We start from the raw sequence: 15,036 nt of genomic DNA, 5'->3' as shown, positions 1-15,036 counted from the left end.
GGCAGCAGCCGGCTCTTCTCAAACTGGTTTGCAATGGGATGAATGTGCCAGCACTGGGGGTTACCTTCCATCTCCAGCACAGCCTGGTCCTGATCCTCTCCCACCTTGTCATACACGTTCGTATAGAGGTTGCACAAGACTTCGCTCTTCCTACCGAGGGAGCAGACGGACACATGCCGAGCATCAGCTTTGAGTGCCGTCCCCTGCCTGGGGGACCCCACAGGGCACTGGGTATTGAACCCAGCTTCTGGCACCAGCTGGTCCCTGTGCTACCTGCTGTGGGGTGTGATGGCCATTGGTGCGCCCGGCCTCCCACTGCTGGCCACGTTGGTGAGGCTGGGAGCCGTGGACCGCGGTGCCTGGGGGACGCTGTCCCTGTCGCAGCTGGCCTGGGAGGCGCACCGAGCCTGGCTGCAGCTCCCATCCTTGCTTTTCCCTTTCCTCTTGCCCAGTGGCCGCCGTTGCTTCAGGAGCATCTCGATGGAAGGGGTGGTCTAGGGCCGGAGGCACCCACGCCATTAAGCGCAGGCCAAGCACAGGAGAGAGGAACAGCGGGGACGCCGCAGCCCCAACCCAGGGAGGGTCCCCAGGACCATTTGCTGCCCAAATCCATCTCCATCTCCAGGCCAAATCGTTGTCCCCAGAGGCGGTGAAGATCCCCATGCACGGCCCCAGGCTGGCTGCGTCCCTGGGGCTGAGATCTTGCATGTCTGAGGGGATCCAGGCATGCACCAGGCAGGACCCAGGTAACTGCATGTGCGTGAGCCATCGCTGCCCACCCTCACCTGCGTCCCTGTGTCCACCTGAGGCACGTTCTTCTTGCACACCGTATGCTGTGACGGGTACGTCTCGGCGACGAGCGTCACATGCCGCGGGACAGCCCACCTGCGACGACGTTGTGCCCGTCACCACCGGTGCCTCTCCCTGCCCTCACCGAAGCCGAGCGGGTGCCAGTTCTCCCCACATTCGAGGAGGAAGCTCTGCCTGCACGTACTTGAGGCTCTTGCTGGACGTGGAAGCCCTCCTCAACGGGGAGGCCCTGATGGGGGCTGTCGTGGCGTGGGGGCACGAGGACGCGTCCTTGCTCTGTGCTGAGCTGCGCCGTGGTCGCTGCTGCCCACCCGCCGCGGGGCCGTGGGGTTTCGGTGGCGTGCAGGGCTCCATCCCCTCCTTGGCTTGCGCCTCTGGCCGTGGCTCGACCCTGCTGTGAACGGGAGCACCCGCGTGGCACCCTGGGGCCGGGAAGGGTGCAACACAGTGCTCTGCGCGCAGACCCATGGGCAGTTCAGCAGCTCTGCCGCCTCCACCACACGCTGGCCCCACAGGGTGGGGACCGAGTCCCCTCCCACCGGCCTCAGCGATGGCCGGGGCTGCCTTTGCGCTGGGCCCGTGGCTGTCTTACCCTTCCGGTGACTGTGCTGGCTGCCTCTGACACCTGTCCTGCCCTGGGCTGGTCCCTGGTGGCTTGTGGGCAGCCCTGGAGTGTGCTGCCCGGTGTCCCCGCTCCTCCTGATGCCACCCTTCTGATCCTGTTCTGCCTGATATCACCACTTTTTCTGATGTCACAGAGCACCTGGTGATGCTGAGAAAGGCCTGGTGGCTGTGGAGCATTCCCTCAAGCAGCTCGGGGACGGCGCCGGGTGCCGACCTGCCCACAAGTGCTGTGCTCCGATGAGATCTCTAAGGCACAGGATGGCACGAGCCTGGGGACAACATCTGGGGCCCAGCAGCTCCACCAGTTCCTCGTGGTTGAACTTGTGGGACCCTGCACTATGCCTCTAGCAGGACTGGACCCTTGCGCAGCCACCCCTGACTGAGGGGCTCAATGTGTCACATGGGACTGCAGGAATGACCCTCGCTGGCCGGGCTCAGGGCAGCTGTCCCAGCCAGGGTGCCCAGGAGGAGGACACCTGCCCTGGCCCAGCATCCCGACACCGTGGCTGGCACCCCAGCACCACGAGCTCTCCAGGGTCTCAGGCACATCCCCAAACCTAGCGCTGCTTTAGGGCAAGGGCAGCAGATGAGCTGAAGCCCCAGTGTTGCAGGCTCCTTCCCTGGAAGCCTGATCCCCGGTGGTGCTGGGGAAATACCAGCCCCAAGCCCCCTCCCTGGCGCAGCTGGGGGCACTGAGGGCTGCTCCAGGTGCCTCCGTTGAACCGCCAACCCAGACCGGCTGTGGCTTTGCTGGGGGCCCTGGCCACCCACAGAGGAAGGCCAAGTCCGTGGCTTTCCCCAGCAGATGCCATCTCTGCCCCAATCTGCAGCGCCCGGACCAGCATCCACATGCTGCTGAGCATCTGCCGACTGAAGAGCGGCCCGTCCTGCTCCTCGCTCGCAGGGCCAGACCAAAGCCCGTTCAGGTGTTTTTTCCTGCCACCTTTTGTGGTCCCAAAATGCTGCTCCAAGAGGTGCCTGCTGTGGCCGCTGGGTGTCCCTGCAGCCTGTGCCTGGCGTACAGTGCTGAGCGGGCGCGCAGGCTGGGCGTGCAGGCTGGGTCCAGCTCCCAGGTTTAGCACCTTTGCTCCTGGGCCAGGCCCTGGTGGTCGCCGGGACAGGCCTGCAGCGGGCTCGGCCCAGCTCCCCTCCTCCGTGGGCTTTTCCAGCACACCAAAGAGCTTGTGGGTGCCCGGAGGGAGGGAGGGGGGCAGGGGAAGCTTGAGGCAGGACTGGGGCTGGCTGGGGTTTTCTCAGGTTGCAAGAGAGGGAAGGCAGCTGCCAGGAGCATCAGATTGGCTCTGCTCAAGCCCCATCCCCATCCTGCCAGCTCGCTTGGACCAGCGCCCCCATCCCTGTCCCACAGCCCCTCTTGGACCAGCTCCTCCATTCCCATCCTCCAACCCCACTTGGACTGTCTCTGCTCAGTCCCCATCCTGCTTGGACTGGCACCTCCATCCCACCACCCCCGGAGGACTGGGCCCCCATCCCTTTCCCATCCCTCCAAGGTGCAGTGGTTGGCTGTGCCCACTCCTCTTGGTGGTGGCCCCAAGCACCAAGACAGTGCCAGGCCTTGCCTGGGGAGGCACCCCAGACCCCAGCGTGGGACCTCCAGCTCCAGGCCAGCAAGAGCCACGGGTGCTGCCAGAGCCAAGGGGGAACTGGGGTACCCTGCGGGTGCCACAGGCCAACGCGCTGCAGAGCCAGGTCATGCCGGGGTGCCAGCTGTGGGGACCCTGTAAGGCAGGAGACCTTGGCCCAGCCCTCTCAGGTGGACACTGACACCATTAGTGGTTTGAGGCTTTTTATTTGGAGCAAGTCGCTGCTGCCTTGCAGGATGCCAGGGCAGGCTCTGGAGCTGCTGCTGCTCCCCCAGCGCTGGCAGCAGGGCTCAGCCCCGACTCCTGCCCCAGCTCCTACTGACTCTGCCCCCAGTCGCTCCAGGACATTGGCCATCCCCGCGCTACTGGGGAAGGCCGGACGCAGAGCAGGGGACACACATCCCGGCCCTGCTAGGCTGTTCTGGAGGGAGCCCAGGCTCAGGCTGTTTCCAAGCACAGTGAGGTGTCTCAGAGAGAGGGGAAGAGAACCCTGTTGAAACCAGGGCTTGGTCCCCTTGTCCTAGGGCCTGCCAGCACAGCCCTGGGCATGGTGGGTGGGTGCCCAGGCAGCTTTATGAGGTCCTAGTTGCTATATGGTGCAACAAATCCACCAGGATCCAACCATCTGACTGCTTTGGGTGCATGGGATAAGGGATGTGCCAAAGACATGACACGACATGTGCTCAGACAGCAGCACTGCCAGCAGAGCCAAGATCTGAACAAGGTGGCACCCAGCCCTCCCCCCCCCCTTTTTTTTTTTTTCCTTCACAAAAAACATGGTTGGTGCTGCTGCCTGGGGCTACCCCAGGCAGCAGGACCTGTCCTAAACCAGCCACATGCCTCTTTGCATGGGGAAGGTGGAAGGGGACGGGGAGCTCAGCACTGTCTGAGGGCCTGGGCCAGGTTGCAGCTGGGACCAGCACAGCTGATGCTACATGGAGGCGGCTGGTGGTGCAAAGTGAGTGTATGTAGAGGGATTTCAGAAGGTCATTGCAATGTGAGGACACTGCTTTTCACTGTCCTGGATCAGAGCAGTGCCAGAAATGTGGTGCTGCAAGAAGCATTGAGCTGCCAAGTTACTCAACCTGTAACCTCAGCTCATAAGGCACGGTGATGGCTCCTGCTGAGTGGGTAGCAAGCGTAGCTGCCCTGGCCCCAGAGGAGATGGCTCCTGCATCCAGGAGGGCCAAGGTCTGTCCAGTGCACAAGGGATCCAGCGGATCAATGTGGGGAATCTCCAAGCAGGCAGAGCTCCTCCAGCACGGGCCACAGAGAGCTGCTCGCAGCCCTGGGTTCAAGCAGCCGCTCCTGAAACCCACTCAGCGCTGATGAGCACCTAACAGAGTTCACAGACTTGCCAGCCAGAGAAAGTCCCATTTCTCCTAGTTCAGTGTATGGAGGGGCCATCTGCTTCCTCAGAGGTGGCCCGCTGAGGTAAAGAAGAGGTTTGCCATGGAGAGAACATCTCTGCAGTATAGTGGAGTGATGGACAGCAGGGTCTCGGAGCCAGTCGATGGGTTGTTGTTAAATTACACGCAGACATACTCGCACACACGCGCAGACACACTCACACTCAGACAACTAACAAGCTCTTCTGTAAACCAAACTCCAGAAACTCCCACGATCCTCACTGATCCCACAGCCAGTGCTGGGAAGGGACGGGGCAGGCCGTGGGCATCCTTACATGTTCCCACGGTACGTGATGTTAGTGAAGGTAGATGTAGCCTCCTTATACAAAGGGTTGTGGCCCTGGAGGAAAAAGAAGACATGAGTGTCACCACTTTGAGCATGGCATCAGGCTAGTACGCAGCATTTGCTCCACTCTGGAGAAACTGAGGTGCCATTTCAGCATGGAGTGGTGAATCCACACCTCCACTCAAGGGCTCTGACTTTTAGCAGCTCTCCCTGAGGTTTCATGGCTGGGAGAGAGCAGGAAAAAGCTGCACTGGAGCATAGGAGCTGCGCTGGGAGCAGGCAAGGAAGCAAACGGGGCTCCTGGAAGAGCCATGCCACACCACGCCATCCCACCTCATCTCTTCCCTTCCCTCTGCAGCAGTGGTGGGGACAAGGGAGGAGGCACTGTTGCTGTCCCAGCCCTCTTCCTCATGTGGTGGATGCCTCAGCCCTTCCAGGCGTCTTGTGGCAGGAGGGACCTTCTGCCTCGCTCACGGGGTGGAAACACTGGTGCGGGCAGTGAGTAAGAGGGTCATGCCAGCGGCAAGTGCTTGGGTTGCACTGGAGGTGAGGGAAGCATCTAGGACATCTGCTCTTCCCTGTGCATGGCTCCAGGGATGGCAGCAGGCACGGGGATGGGGGTCCAGGTTGGGGCTGCCATGCTGAGTCCTGTCCCAAGCCACACATCGGAGAGGAACGAGGTGAGCTGGTCCTTAACGAACATCGCCATGGGACCACAGACAGGGATTGGGCTCTCCGACTGGGAGCGCTGGGATCTGGTTCTGCTCAGACCTGGCGTTAAACTCTTGGCACTGAGGGGCTCCTGCCTTGTACACAGGACCCCACTGGCCCTTACCGTGTCCCACTTTGCCCTGGCCTTCTCCTCCTCAAACCTGGCAAACTCCCGACGGTCGTGGATGGTGATGAGGAGCTTCCAGATGAGCAGAGCAGCAAGGCCAATGAGCAGGATGGCCCCCGTCACTGAGAGTAGGACCACCAGGATATCTGGCCCCTTCGGGCAGTCTGTTAGGGAAAGGAGGCAAGGGTTAGATGGCCTCAGCACCTCCGGGGGAATTAAAAGCAGCTGAGGGGCTACCCTGTTGCACAGCCTGACCACGGGCATAGAGAGCATCTCTGGGCTAAGGGTGACTTTGTCCTCCACTGTTGGAAGGCAGAAGCCTCCACCCTTGAGCGCACCAGTCTCTGTGAAAGGGGGACAGGGTGCTCATGCTGAGGTACTCAGGCTCCTATCTATAGGGCCCAGAGGAGTACAGCAGGCTGGGGTCTGTACCCAACTGCCCACCCTAGAGTTGTCTGCTGTCTGCTTCATTGTGCCTGTTGATGGCCCAGTGTTCCTGAGCCAGCAGGAGGAGCCTGTGCCTCTGCCTGTGATCAGACTGTGGCTACAGACTGTGGCTACATGCCAGGGGTGCCAGAGGTCTCACCGCAGCAGAGGGGAGATGACAGCGCAGGAGACCAAGTTCTTCACCTGGCTGAAAAATCATCCAAAAGCAGCCCAACTGGCACCCCTCCACCACCCCTGCTCGCAGCTGCCAAGCTGCACGTCGACACTGCGCTCAGCCTGACGCGCCAGGAACAGAGAGACATCCGGTGCGAACCTGGGAACAGCCAGCCCCCACTTCCCCCCACACCGGGCACCTCGCACAGCGCTGTGCAAAAAACCCCAGACCTTGCTGCTTTGTCTCCCCTTGCACAGAGGCCGGGAAAGGGGTGGGATGCAGCACTGCCAGCAGCAGGCGGCTGTAATTAGAGCCGGCAGCTGCTTTATTGACCCTGCTTTCGAAGGATCTGCGGCCGGCTCAGCTGGAAAGAAGCTCTCCCGCCTGCTGGAGGCCCAGCAGCACCGGATACCCCGGGCTGCTCTGCGTGGGAGGCAGCCGCATCCCCTCCCTCCGGCTCTGCCCAGCCCCTGCACCCTCCTCCAACAAGGAGGGCTGGGTGCAATGCTGGGAAAATGAAGCATTCCTTCTGCATTGCTAACGACATCTCAAGAAAATCTGAACCGTGGCGTCAGAGATGGGGTCAGGGAGGTGGGAAGGTTGATCCTCCTCCCTGTTGGCATCTCGGCCTCAACTGGGAGTGAAACAGCCCAGCAACACAGCAGGGAAACGCAAGACAGAGGCAGGAAATTACGGCCCCAGATAGCGTGAGGCAAGGAACAACGCAGCTTTTAACGCCTCTCCAGCCCCAGATCTCTCCGCCCTGCTGGGACCGGGGAGCAGAAGCACGAGGCGCAAAGGGACTCCCAGCCCAGCTGCAGCCAGTGCTGGAAAACGGCTGGCACCAGCCCCTGCCCACCCACACAGCCCTTCCAGCTCTCTGGGAGGGCACGAGACCAGCTCAGCTCCCCATGGGAAGAGGAGGCAGGATGAAATGGCACTCACTGGCTCCCAGCCTGGCTAGGCAGCACAAGTGGACAGAGGTCCAAAGAGCTCAGGCGTGCAGCACACGCTGGCTCCTGCGGAGCATCAGCTTCAACCAGCTCTTGGCTCAGGGCCCGGCTCTCAGGAGGTGCAAAGGCTCAGCAGAGCCCGAGCCAGCTGGGAGAGGCAGCTGAGCGAGCAGCAACTCCTTTGGTGGTGGGGACATCTCAAAGCCACACTGCCAGGTGGATGGACGCCCAGAGGAAGCAGATGTCTGTCCCTCCGGCTCTCCCGAATGGCAACAGGACTGGTTTACGGAAGAATGGGAAGTGGGAACACCCATATGGGTCCTTGACTCCTCCCAGCTGGACTACTGCCAGCAGCGGCTCTTCCTGCTCCGTACGGGCTAAACCCCGAGTGCCTGAGTTTGCTGGTGGCTTTCTGGAGGGAGCAGGATCTTTGGGCTGCCCAAAGCAGCTTGCTGGCACTGCTGAACTCCTGTGCAGTGGCAGGAGGGCTAGAGGCTCACAGAGGTGCTATGGGCTCATGGAAGGACTCACAGCAGCCGCTGGGGCACAGGCATACCTGGCTCCTCTATGACGGAGAGGATGGACTTCCCGCTGGAGTCCTCATAGTACTGGAACCTCACCACGCAATCGTTCTCGTCCTTGTATGTGCAGTTCACGGCGTCCTTGCCCCTGTCGCCTGCGGAAGCAAGAGGCTGTCAGAGCTCACCTCACCAGGCACGGGTGAAGCACACGCCAAGCAAAAGACCTGACCCTGGGGATGGCATAAGCAGCCCCAATTTCCATGGTTTGGAGCAGAGATTTGTGTCTGGTCCGGCCTGCAGTCCACCTGCCCTGCCGAGTGCCTTGGCCCCTCTCTTACCGAGTTCCTGGACCGTCTCGATCTCATCGCGGCACAAGCGGCTGCAGGACTGCTGGTCCACGAGGACACCCCGCTCAAACTTCTTGCACTCCACGCACTCCCTGAGCAAGAGGAAGGAGATGCCATGAGCAGAAGGGAAGCGTTGGGGGCTCTCCGTGCTCTCCCCCTGGGAGCTGTCACATCTTTCAGTTTGCGATTTCCCTGGACAACCCTGCTCACCCTGAGCACCAGCGATCCCAGCAGTGACAGGCAGGCCACCCAGAACTGCAGACCCCCATTTCTATGAGCAAGCCACCCTGTTGCCATCACTTGCTAGATCTCGGCAAGCCTAGCTTAACTGGGCTGCTGCTGCTGCGGCACAGACAGTGGACAATGACCCCACTGCCAGTTCTCGTTTCCCTGATGCACTCTGGCCCGGCATGGCATGTTTCTGCCTTGCTCTGGCCCTAGCGCCTCACTCACTTTTTGATGGTGCAGGCGTCTGGGCATGTGGGACACTTCTCGCAGGTGTCGCCGTAGGAGCCGGGCTGGGTGCAGTCGCACTTGCCGCAGATGCAGGAGCCGTGCCCGCTGCACACGAGGCCGTTGCTGGACATGCAGGTGTCGGTGCGGGTGGTGCAGTTGCAGTAGTCCCCGGTCCAGTCCGAGTCGCACAGGCAGTCCCCGCAGCTGCATTGCCCGTGGCCTGGGGACCACCATGAGAACATCAGCACCTGAGCCCTCGAGTGTCCTCTGAGAGCACAGCTGAGCCTCCTGTGCTGTGCTAGGCCTGGCCCTAACGTCTGTGCTGGGCTGCGCCTCCTCCCTGATGCCGGTCCCATCCCTTTGCCTGCAGCGTCCCCCGCTCCATTAAGCTGCCTCCATGATGCCCTTCTTGTTCCATCCAGATAAGAAAAACGTGACAAATTTCAGGCTGAGCTGCCTCAGCTCTGGCAGGTTGGTTGGCAGCAACAGCAAGCGAGCCCTGATCAGCTCCATCTCTGCGCTATTCAAGTTTTGGCTTTTGTCTTCAGTTTCAGATTAAGTTAGGACGTCCAGGCAAAACCCATCAACTGCGGCTCACTTCCCAGCCCTGAACCATTTGTGAAAAGCCGATTGCCAGGAAAAGCCTGACAAGTTCTGCCCGCTCTCCGAGGCTGGTTTGATCACAAAAAGCAGAGACAGACAGACATGCAAAAATCTTACCAAAGCCTGGAGCTATTTGGATTGCGGTTTGATTTTTGAAAGTTGATTTTTTGGAAACTTGAAAGTTTCCAGCAAAGACAAGACTAATGGGCAGAAACACTGCGGACCAGCATGAGCCAACTCAGCCCGAGCCCTGAGTGCACAGGGGCATGTTGGGAGCTTTGCTCCCGGCGGGGGCATTGGCCAGACGCCTTCCTCACCCCTCCAGCTCTGGGGCACGGTGGCACCGCATGAGAAATAAATGCGTAACCTGGTTAATGAGGAACTAGGACTGAGTCACAGGAAAAAACAGCACCGAGCTGGGTGACAGGGCACGGAAATACACGGGCTGTGGAGGAGCTGGAGAGAAGTGGCTAAGTGTGACGTGATCGATACCGACGGGTCAGACAGGGCAGAGGGGGCATGGGCAGAGCCAGGCCAGGAGAGATGCAGCTGGCCTTATGCCAAGCCTTGCATTTGCAGAAGTCGGCCCAGAGGAAAGAGCCTGGCCACCTCTACCGTCTCAGAAAAAGCTGCATTTACTCTCCCAGCTCTTGGCATGGAGCTGAGGCTGGCCCAGGGATGTGGGCACAGGGCTGTGACAGTGCCAGAAATAACGAGCTGGTTAATTAGCAGCCCACTCTGCCTGGGGGGCAGCGATCCATCAACACCTCTCATGGGGCCCTGCCAGACCTCCGGGGAGATGGAGAAACAGCCCGTGACCGCGGCACTCAGACTGCTGGAGCCAGCGCCAGTCTTGGGTGGCCGGAAGAGGGACAGACACCTGGCCCCCTCCCAGGCAGAGGCTGGGCCCTGCCTGATAGGGGTAAAAAAACGTTTTCTCCTGTTATCACCACGCTGTTAAGATAAGGAATCAATCACAGCAGCACAGAGGCAGAGTGGGACAACAGCATGACCTACAGCTAAAGCTTAGAGGCAGTACCAGGCACGTGCATGTCTGGATGGACTCACAGGAGGACAGAGCAGTGGCTTTTGGGGCCCTCTGTTAGCAGCCACCTCACCTGGGCTTATGGAGAGAGGTTGGGGGCTGATAGCCCCCCTCTCCCCCTCTCTTGAATCCAGCCATTTCTGGGGGTTAAACAAGTTGCTGCCCACGCCAGGGCAGGCTCAGCAGACAGCTCGGACCTAACGACTTACTCTGACTGCCCCATCCCACCGATCCCCCAGAGCCGGCTCCAGTGCCAGCACTGAGCCGTCAGTAAGCTGATGGGGAAACAAAACTGGCAAAACTAACCCAGCCGCAGGGAAAAAAGAAATTACATGCTTTCAGGAGCTGAATCAGCTCGAGGCAGGGAGGGGGAAGGCACTTGGCACCGTCAGGCTCTGAGCTCAGCTGGAGCGTTTCGGAGTGCTCTGCCCTGGGAGGTGACGTGCTGCAAGTTCACATCCCAGCCCCAGCCGCTCCTGTTCCTCTCCCAGCTTCTGCGAGACCAGGACTCAGCTCCCTGGGTTCGCTGCTCCAGTGTGCTCAGACCTCCCGTGTTTACTGGAGACCAGGCAGGGGCTCACGGGATGGAGAAAGGGTCCTGGCACATCAGGACATGTTGGACAACTGCTGTTGGGAAGTGCCTTGCAAGAGACTCCAGGGCAGACCAGATCTTTCCCATCCTCAGTGTAGGAGGAATAACTGAGGATCTGGTCCTCTCTCGTATTGAAAATAGCAGGAGCCAAGATCGGAGGTGGGGAGCCCGGTATCAAATCAAGGAGATGAATATTCTGGAGGGGGGATGCTGTCAGGACGAACAATCAGGATGATTGCCTAACCACTATTTTTTCCAACAAGGAGTCTTTAAGAACCGGGTGGAGGAAAAAATTAGCACTTAATCTCCTCCCAAATCCCAACCGTGCAATATCCTTCCCCACCCTTCTCTCCTGCTGCCCAGTGTTTCCTTTCACAGAGCATTATCTCCAGCTCATCTGGGCCTGTGGAAGGGCTTTGATTTGCGTCTAAGCAGGGAGGCGAGCCCTGTTTCTAAGCCCAGGAAGGAGCCCGTCACCCTGCTGTGGCTTTTAGGCACAGGGAGAGTGGAGGGGATACAAGCTGCCAGAAACAGAGTTTTTTCCCCCCCTTGCTCCAGATCCTTGGCTGCTCCAGGGAGAGCCAGGGCTGCAGGAAGTCAGTGGTGGGGGCAGCTGCCCTCTCTCTCTCTAGGGCCTTCTGAAGGTGTTGAGGGGTCCCTGGGCAAAAAAAGACCCACCTCGGGCTTGGGCTGGGGTTCCCAGTGTCCTTCAGGAGCAAGTCAAGAGACACCAACACTGTTCAGGCAAAAGAAGAATTGGTAGCTGCTTAAAACAGCCTAGTCATCCCCCATCCACGGGAAAGAGGGCAATGCAGAGGCGCAAAGGAATCACTGCTGTACTCGCCTCCAACGAAAAAGGGGAAGCTACTCAAGACGTGTTGGACAAGCCCCAAAATAGCTGGTTTCTCCATTACTTGTGAGCTTGGGCGTCAAAAGATGCCACAGCCTCTCGAGTTCACCCGGAGCTGCCTCCCTTCCACGTGTTAACCGCCCTGCTTCGCTTGCCACCGCTGAGCAAGTGCCACTCACCCGAGCACATCTGGCCCTTGAAGCGGACACAGGAGAAGTCGTCGCATTCGCAGTACTTGCCCGTCACCTTGCCGAAGTCGCTGCTGTGACACACGCACTGCCCGCAGATGCACTCGCCCCGCTGGCTGCAGAGGGGTTGGCCCTCGCGAGGGCTGCAGTTGTCCTGCTGCGAGGGGTTGTACTCCTCCTCCGAGCACTCGCAGTGCGAGCCCAGGCGGCCGGCGTTGCAGCGGCACACGCCGCACTCCAGCGTGCCATTGCCCTGGCTGCACGAGGGGCTGCTGGCCTCGGCCTGAGCCTCGCAGGAGCAGTCGCAGTCGAAGTTCACCACCACGGTCAGGCTGTCCTTGAAGCCCACGGGCTTGATGGTGAAGGATTTCTGCCCTTCCTGCGGGCAGCCCCGCACCTTGGCCTCGATGCTGAAGCTCACCTGGGGAGGGGTGTCGAGGTGTCAGTACCCCCCAGTAGGATATCAGGGTACCTGCTCCAGTCTCCTGGAGCTCTGCTGCTCCAGCACCATTGCACCCAGCTGCTTGGTCTGGGCCCAAGTTTAGGGACATGGGACCAAGCAGGCCTCTTAAAGCTTTCCAGAGCACAGTTTGGGGCAGGGCGCTGCCTGCCAGAGCAGCCAGGCCGAATCAGTCCAAAAGCCCATGCAGGCCTGCATCCTATCTGACCCTGGCCAGCAGCACGCACAGAGCTGGAGGACCACAATCTGCATCCGGCAGACTGGAAATAGCATTTTCCCCCATTCATCTCTCTGCTGCAAGGAGCCTGCAAGGTGCCCTGCAGGGCAGTGTCATAGGGAGGTGGGGGGGATGCTGATGCAGGCAAGGCTGGGCCCACGGAGGGCATCGGGTGAGCTGGCCATGCCCAGCAACCCTGTGGGCTGCGCTCCCCTTTTTGACTAGCACAGCTACATCAAGGGGGGAGAAAAAGCGAGGATGCCAATGGGAGCCTCACCGTGTCCCCGATCTTGAGCCCCATGCATGACTTGAGTCCAGGGATGACCTCGTCGTTGAGGCAGGTGGCATTGAAGGACAGGGACAGCTCTTCAGGGAGATCACGTACTTCCAGCTCCACCTTGGAGCGGATTTTCTGTGAAGGGGCAAAGAGAAGTGATGGAGCAGACAGCATGGGTCAGGCAGGGCTTGGCCCCAGCAAGAGGGTGACAGCCAGGACATGGGGGCCCTGCAGCATCGCAGCTCTTTGCGGCTACCAGCAGCTGGGACCACACACTGCTGGCACCCCTGTCACCCCCTCTCTGCCTGCCAGGAGCAGCAGGCTCTGTGCACCCTCACTGCTGCCTCCATCTCACTGCTGTCCCCGACACGGACATGCTTCTGCTCGCTTGTTCTCAACAGGGGCAGAGAAAAGGATGTCAGCAGGAAAGCTCCTCTTCCCACAGTCCCTGAGCGGCCGTCACACCACAGCAATGTTCCCATGTGCACTAAAGCAAGCAGGAAAGGAGCCAAGTGCCCTGAGTCTTTCTCAGGCCTCAGCTGCATCGGGAAAGGCTGTCGAGGACAGGAAGGGACAGACGTTGCGGATGCAGTGATCTCACTTTTCCCGGCCCACCCTGCACACGCAGGCAGAGGCAGATGCTTCCAGCTGGTCCAGGGAGGCTGCTCAGGGCCAGAGAGCTGTCAAGTCTGTGTGGGTGGTTTGTGGCACGAGGTGGTAGCTATTTTGGGAGGGAGAGGGCTATTTTGGGGGTCACCACAGTATACAGCTCTCCTTCAAGCACCCGAGGCAAGGCTCTTTGTGTCCTGCAAGCAGTTACTCTTCTAAAATAAGGGGGCCCCCACTGAGCTGCCTGGGCAGGGCTGGAGCTGCACTGCCCAGAGAGACATGGTGGCACTGCCCACTCACCCCATAGGAGTCCACGATGAGCTGCAGAACGTTGCTGGAGTCTCTGGACAAGGTCCCCACAGTTGTGCCTGGTATCAGCTCGCTGTAATTCTAGTGAGAAAACAGAAGCATGGTCTGCTTGCAACAGGTGAACATGTCACAGCTGGGCCAAGCTGTGCCTGGGCGTGCAAGAACTTCCTGAGCCAGGCTGGGCTCCACACAGCACACGCACTTGCCCTCCTCATGTGGCTGTGAGGATGTGGAGCTGCCAGGCAATGCCCAGCGACCTGCAGCCTGCTGGAGAGGCTGCTCCTTGGGACTCCACCAGCCACCTCGTGAGGGGGGTTTTCCACAGCAGCTGTTACCTGGTAGAGGCCAACCACAGTATCTGTCACAGCAAAGATCAAGTTGATGTTCTTCTGCGAGAGTTTCTCGGTCATCAGGCCCAGAGAGGGATAGTCCTAGGGAGAGTAGAGAGGCTGTAACCTGGGAATGGAGATCTCCCTGGTCTCCATCACACTCCCTTGGCAGGGCTAGTCCATGCTTCCCATCCCACTGGGATCTTGAGCAGGAGCTCTGGCCTCCCTAAAGCTCGTCTGATTAGATCAGGAGGTCCAGTGTCTCACTGCAAAGAGGCAGGCACTGCTCCTTGGGGCAATTCAGAGAGCCTCTAACACTTGGAAGAGTCACACACACACACACACACACACGCACACGCACACGCACACGCACACGCACACGCTTAGCTGGTACCATGTGCCTGCAAGCTCTCCTCTGCTTTGTTTCAAAATGGATAAAACATTCTGCTGTGGCCACCTACACCTACAGCACAGGGAGGTTTCTCCCCTACCCGGCATGTGGGCCCTGGCTTACCAGTGTGGTCGAGGCCGAGTAGAAGTTATCCTTGTCAATGTGGCACTGGGCATCGTTGGGCTGCACAATGCCTGCCAACCTCCCGTCCAGCGCGATGTGGGTCTTGGCATCCGTCGTGAAGACCAGCAGGTGGGATGCGTCATTTCTCCAGCCGATTTTCTCCTGCAATGAAGGCACGGGCAGCTCCCAGTCTCACAGCAGCATGTGCTGAAGGCAGCCCTACACACCATCAACCTGGCTACTCCCTTTGCTGCCAACTCAGGTCATGGCCTGGCCGTATGGGCCCCTCAACCTGTGACTACAGAGGGAATCGAAGGAAATTACTTTCCCAGTAAAGTGCTATGTGGTATATTTGGGCTGCGGTGCTGGGCAGGTGAGCCTGAGCTGCTTGCAAAGGTGCAAGACAGGAGTTTTTGTATCCCTCAGTCATTAGCCACCTTGAGTAACTCTAGCAAATTAAAACCTGTGTCCAGTATGAGCAAAATCAAGGTGTGGGTACAGGAGACTTCCTTCTAGGCTGGTTACTTCAGGGCTGACGTGGGATTGCCACGTCAGCCTCTGAAGCACCTGCTCTGCTCCTCTGTCCTCCTAAGACCT

The 15,036-nt window shown here is 59.7% G+C and overlaps 1 protein-coding gene across 2 annotated transcripts in view; it reads right to left on the bottom strand.

Moving 5' to 3' along the window:
- Positions 1-3,225: 3,225 nt before the first annotated feature.
- The window catches only part of ITGB3 (integrin subunit beta 3), a 30,830-nt gene continuing 19,019 nt past the window's right edge, over positions 3,226-15,036 (bottom strand). For both annotated transcript variants that reach the window (XM_009675944.2, XM_068919133.1), the window contains 10 exons: positions 14,440-14,601; positions 13,932-14,027; positions 13,588-13,677; positions 12,679-12,813; positions 11,716-12,145; positions 8,444-8,666; positions 7,982-8,082; positions 7,679-7,798; positions 5,566-5,732; positions 3,226-4,784 (listed from right to left, as the gene is read on the bottom strand). In XM_009675944.2, coding sequence (XP_009674239.1) covers positions 4,716-4,784; positions 5,566-5,732; positions 7,679-7,798; positions 7,982-8,082; positions 8,444-8,666; positions 11,716-12,145; positions 12,679-12,813; positions 13,588-13,677; positions 13,932-14,027; positions 14,440-14,601 — 1,593 coding nt within the window. In that variant the 3' untranslated portion in view covers positions 3,226-4,715. The remainder of the gene's footprint in view (positions 4,785-5,565; positions 5,733-7,678; positions 7,799-7,981; positions 8,083-8,443; positions 8,667-11,715; positions 12,146-12,678; positions 12,814-13,587; positions 13,678-13,931; positions 14,028-14,439; positions 14,602-15,036) is intronic.

The sequence above is a fragment of the Struthio camelus genome, chromosome 25, assembly GCF_040807025.1.
Source record: "Struthio camelus isolate bStrCam1 chromosome 25, bStrCam1.hap1, whole genome shotgun sequence".
Lineage (NCBI taxonomy): Eukaryota > Metazoa > Chordata > Aves > Struthioniformes > Struthionidae > Struthio > Struthio camelus.
The sequence above is the reverse complement of the archived record's forward strand: the minus strand, read 5'-3'. Positions and strand labels throughout refer to the sequence as shown.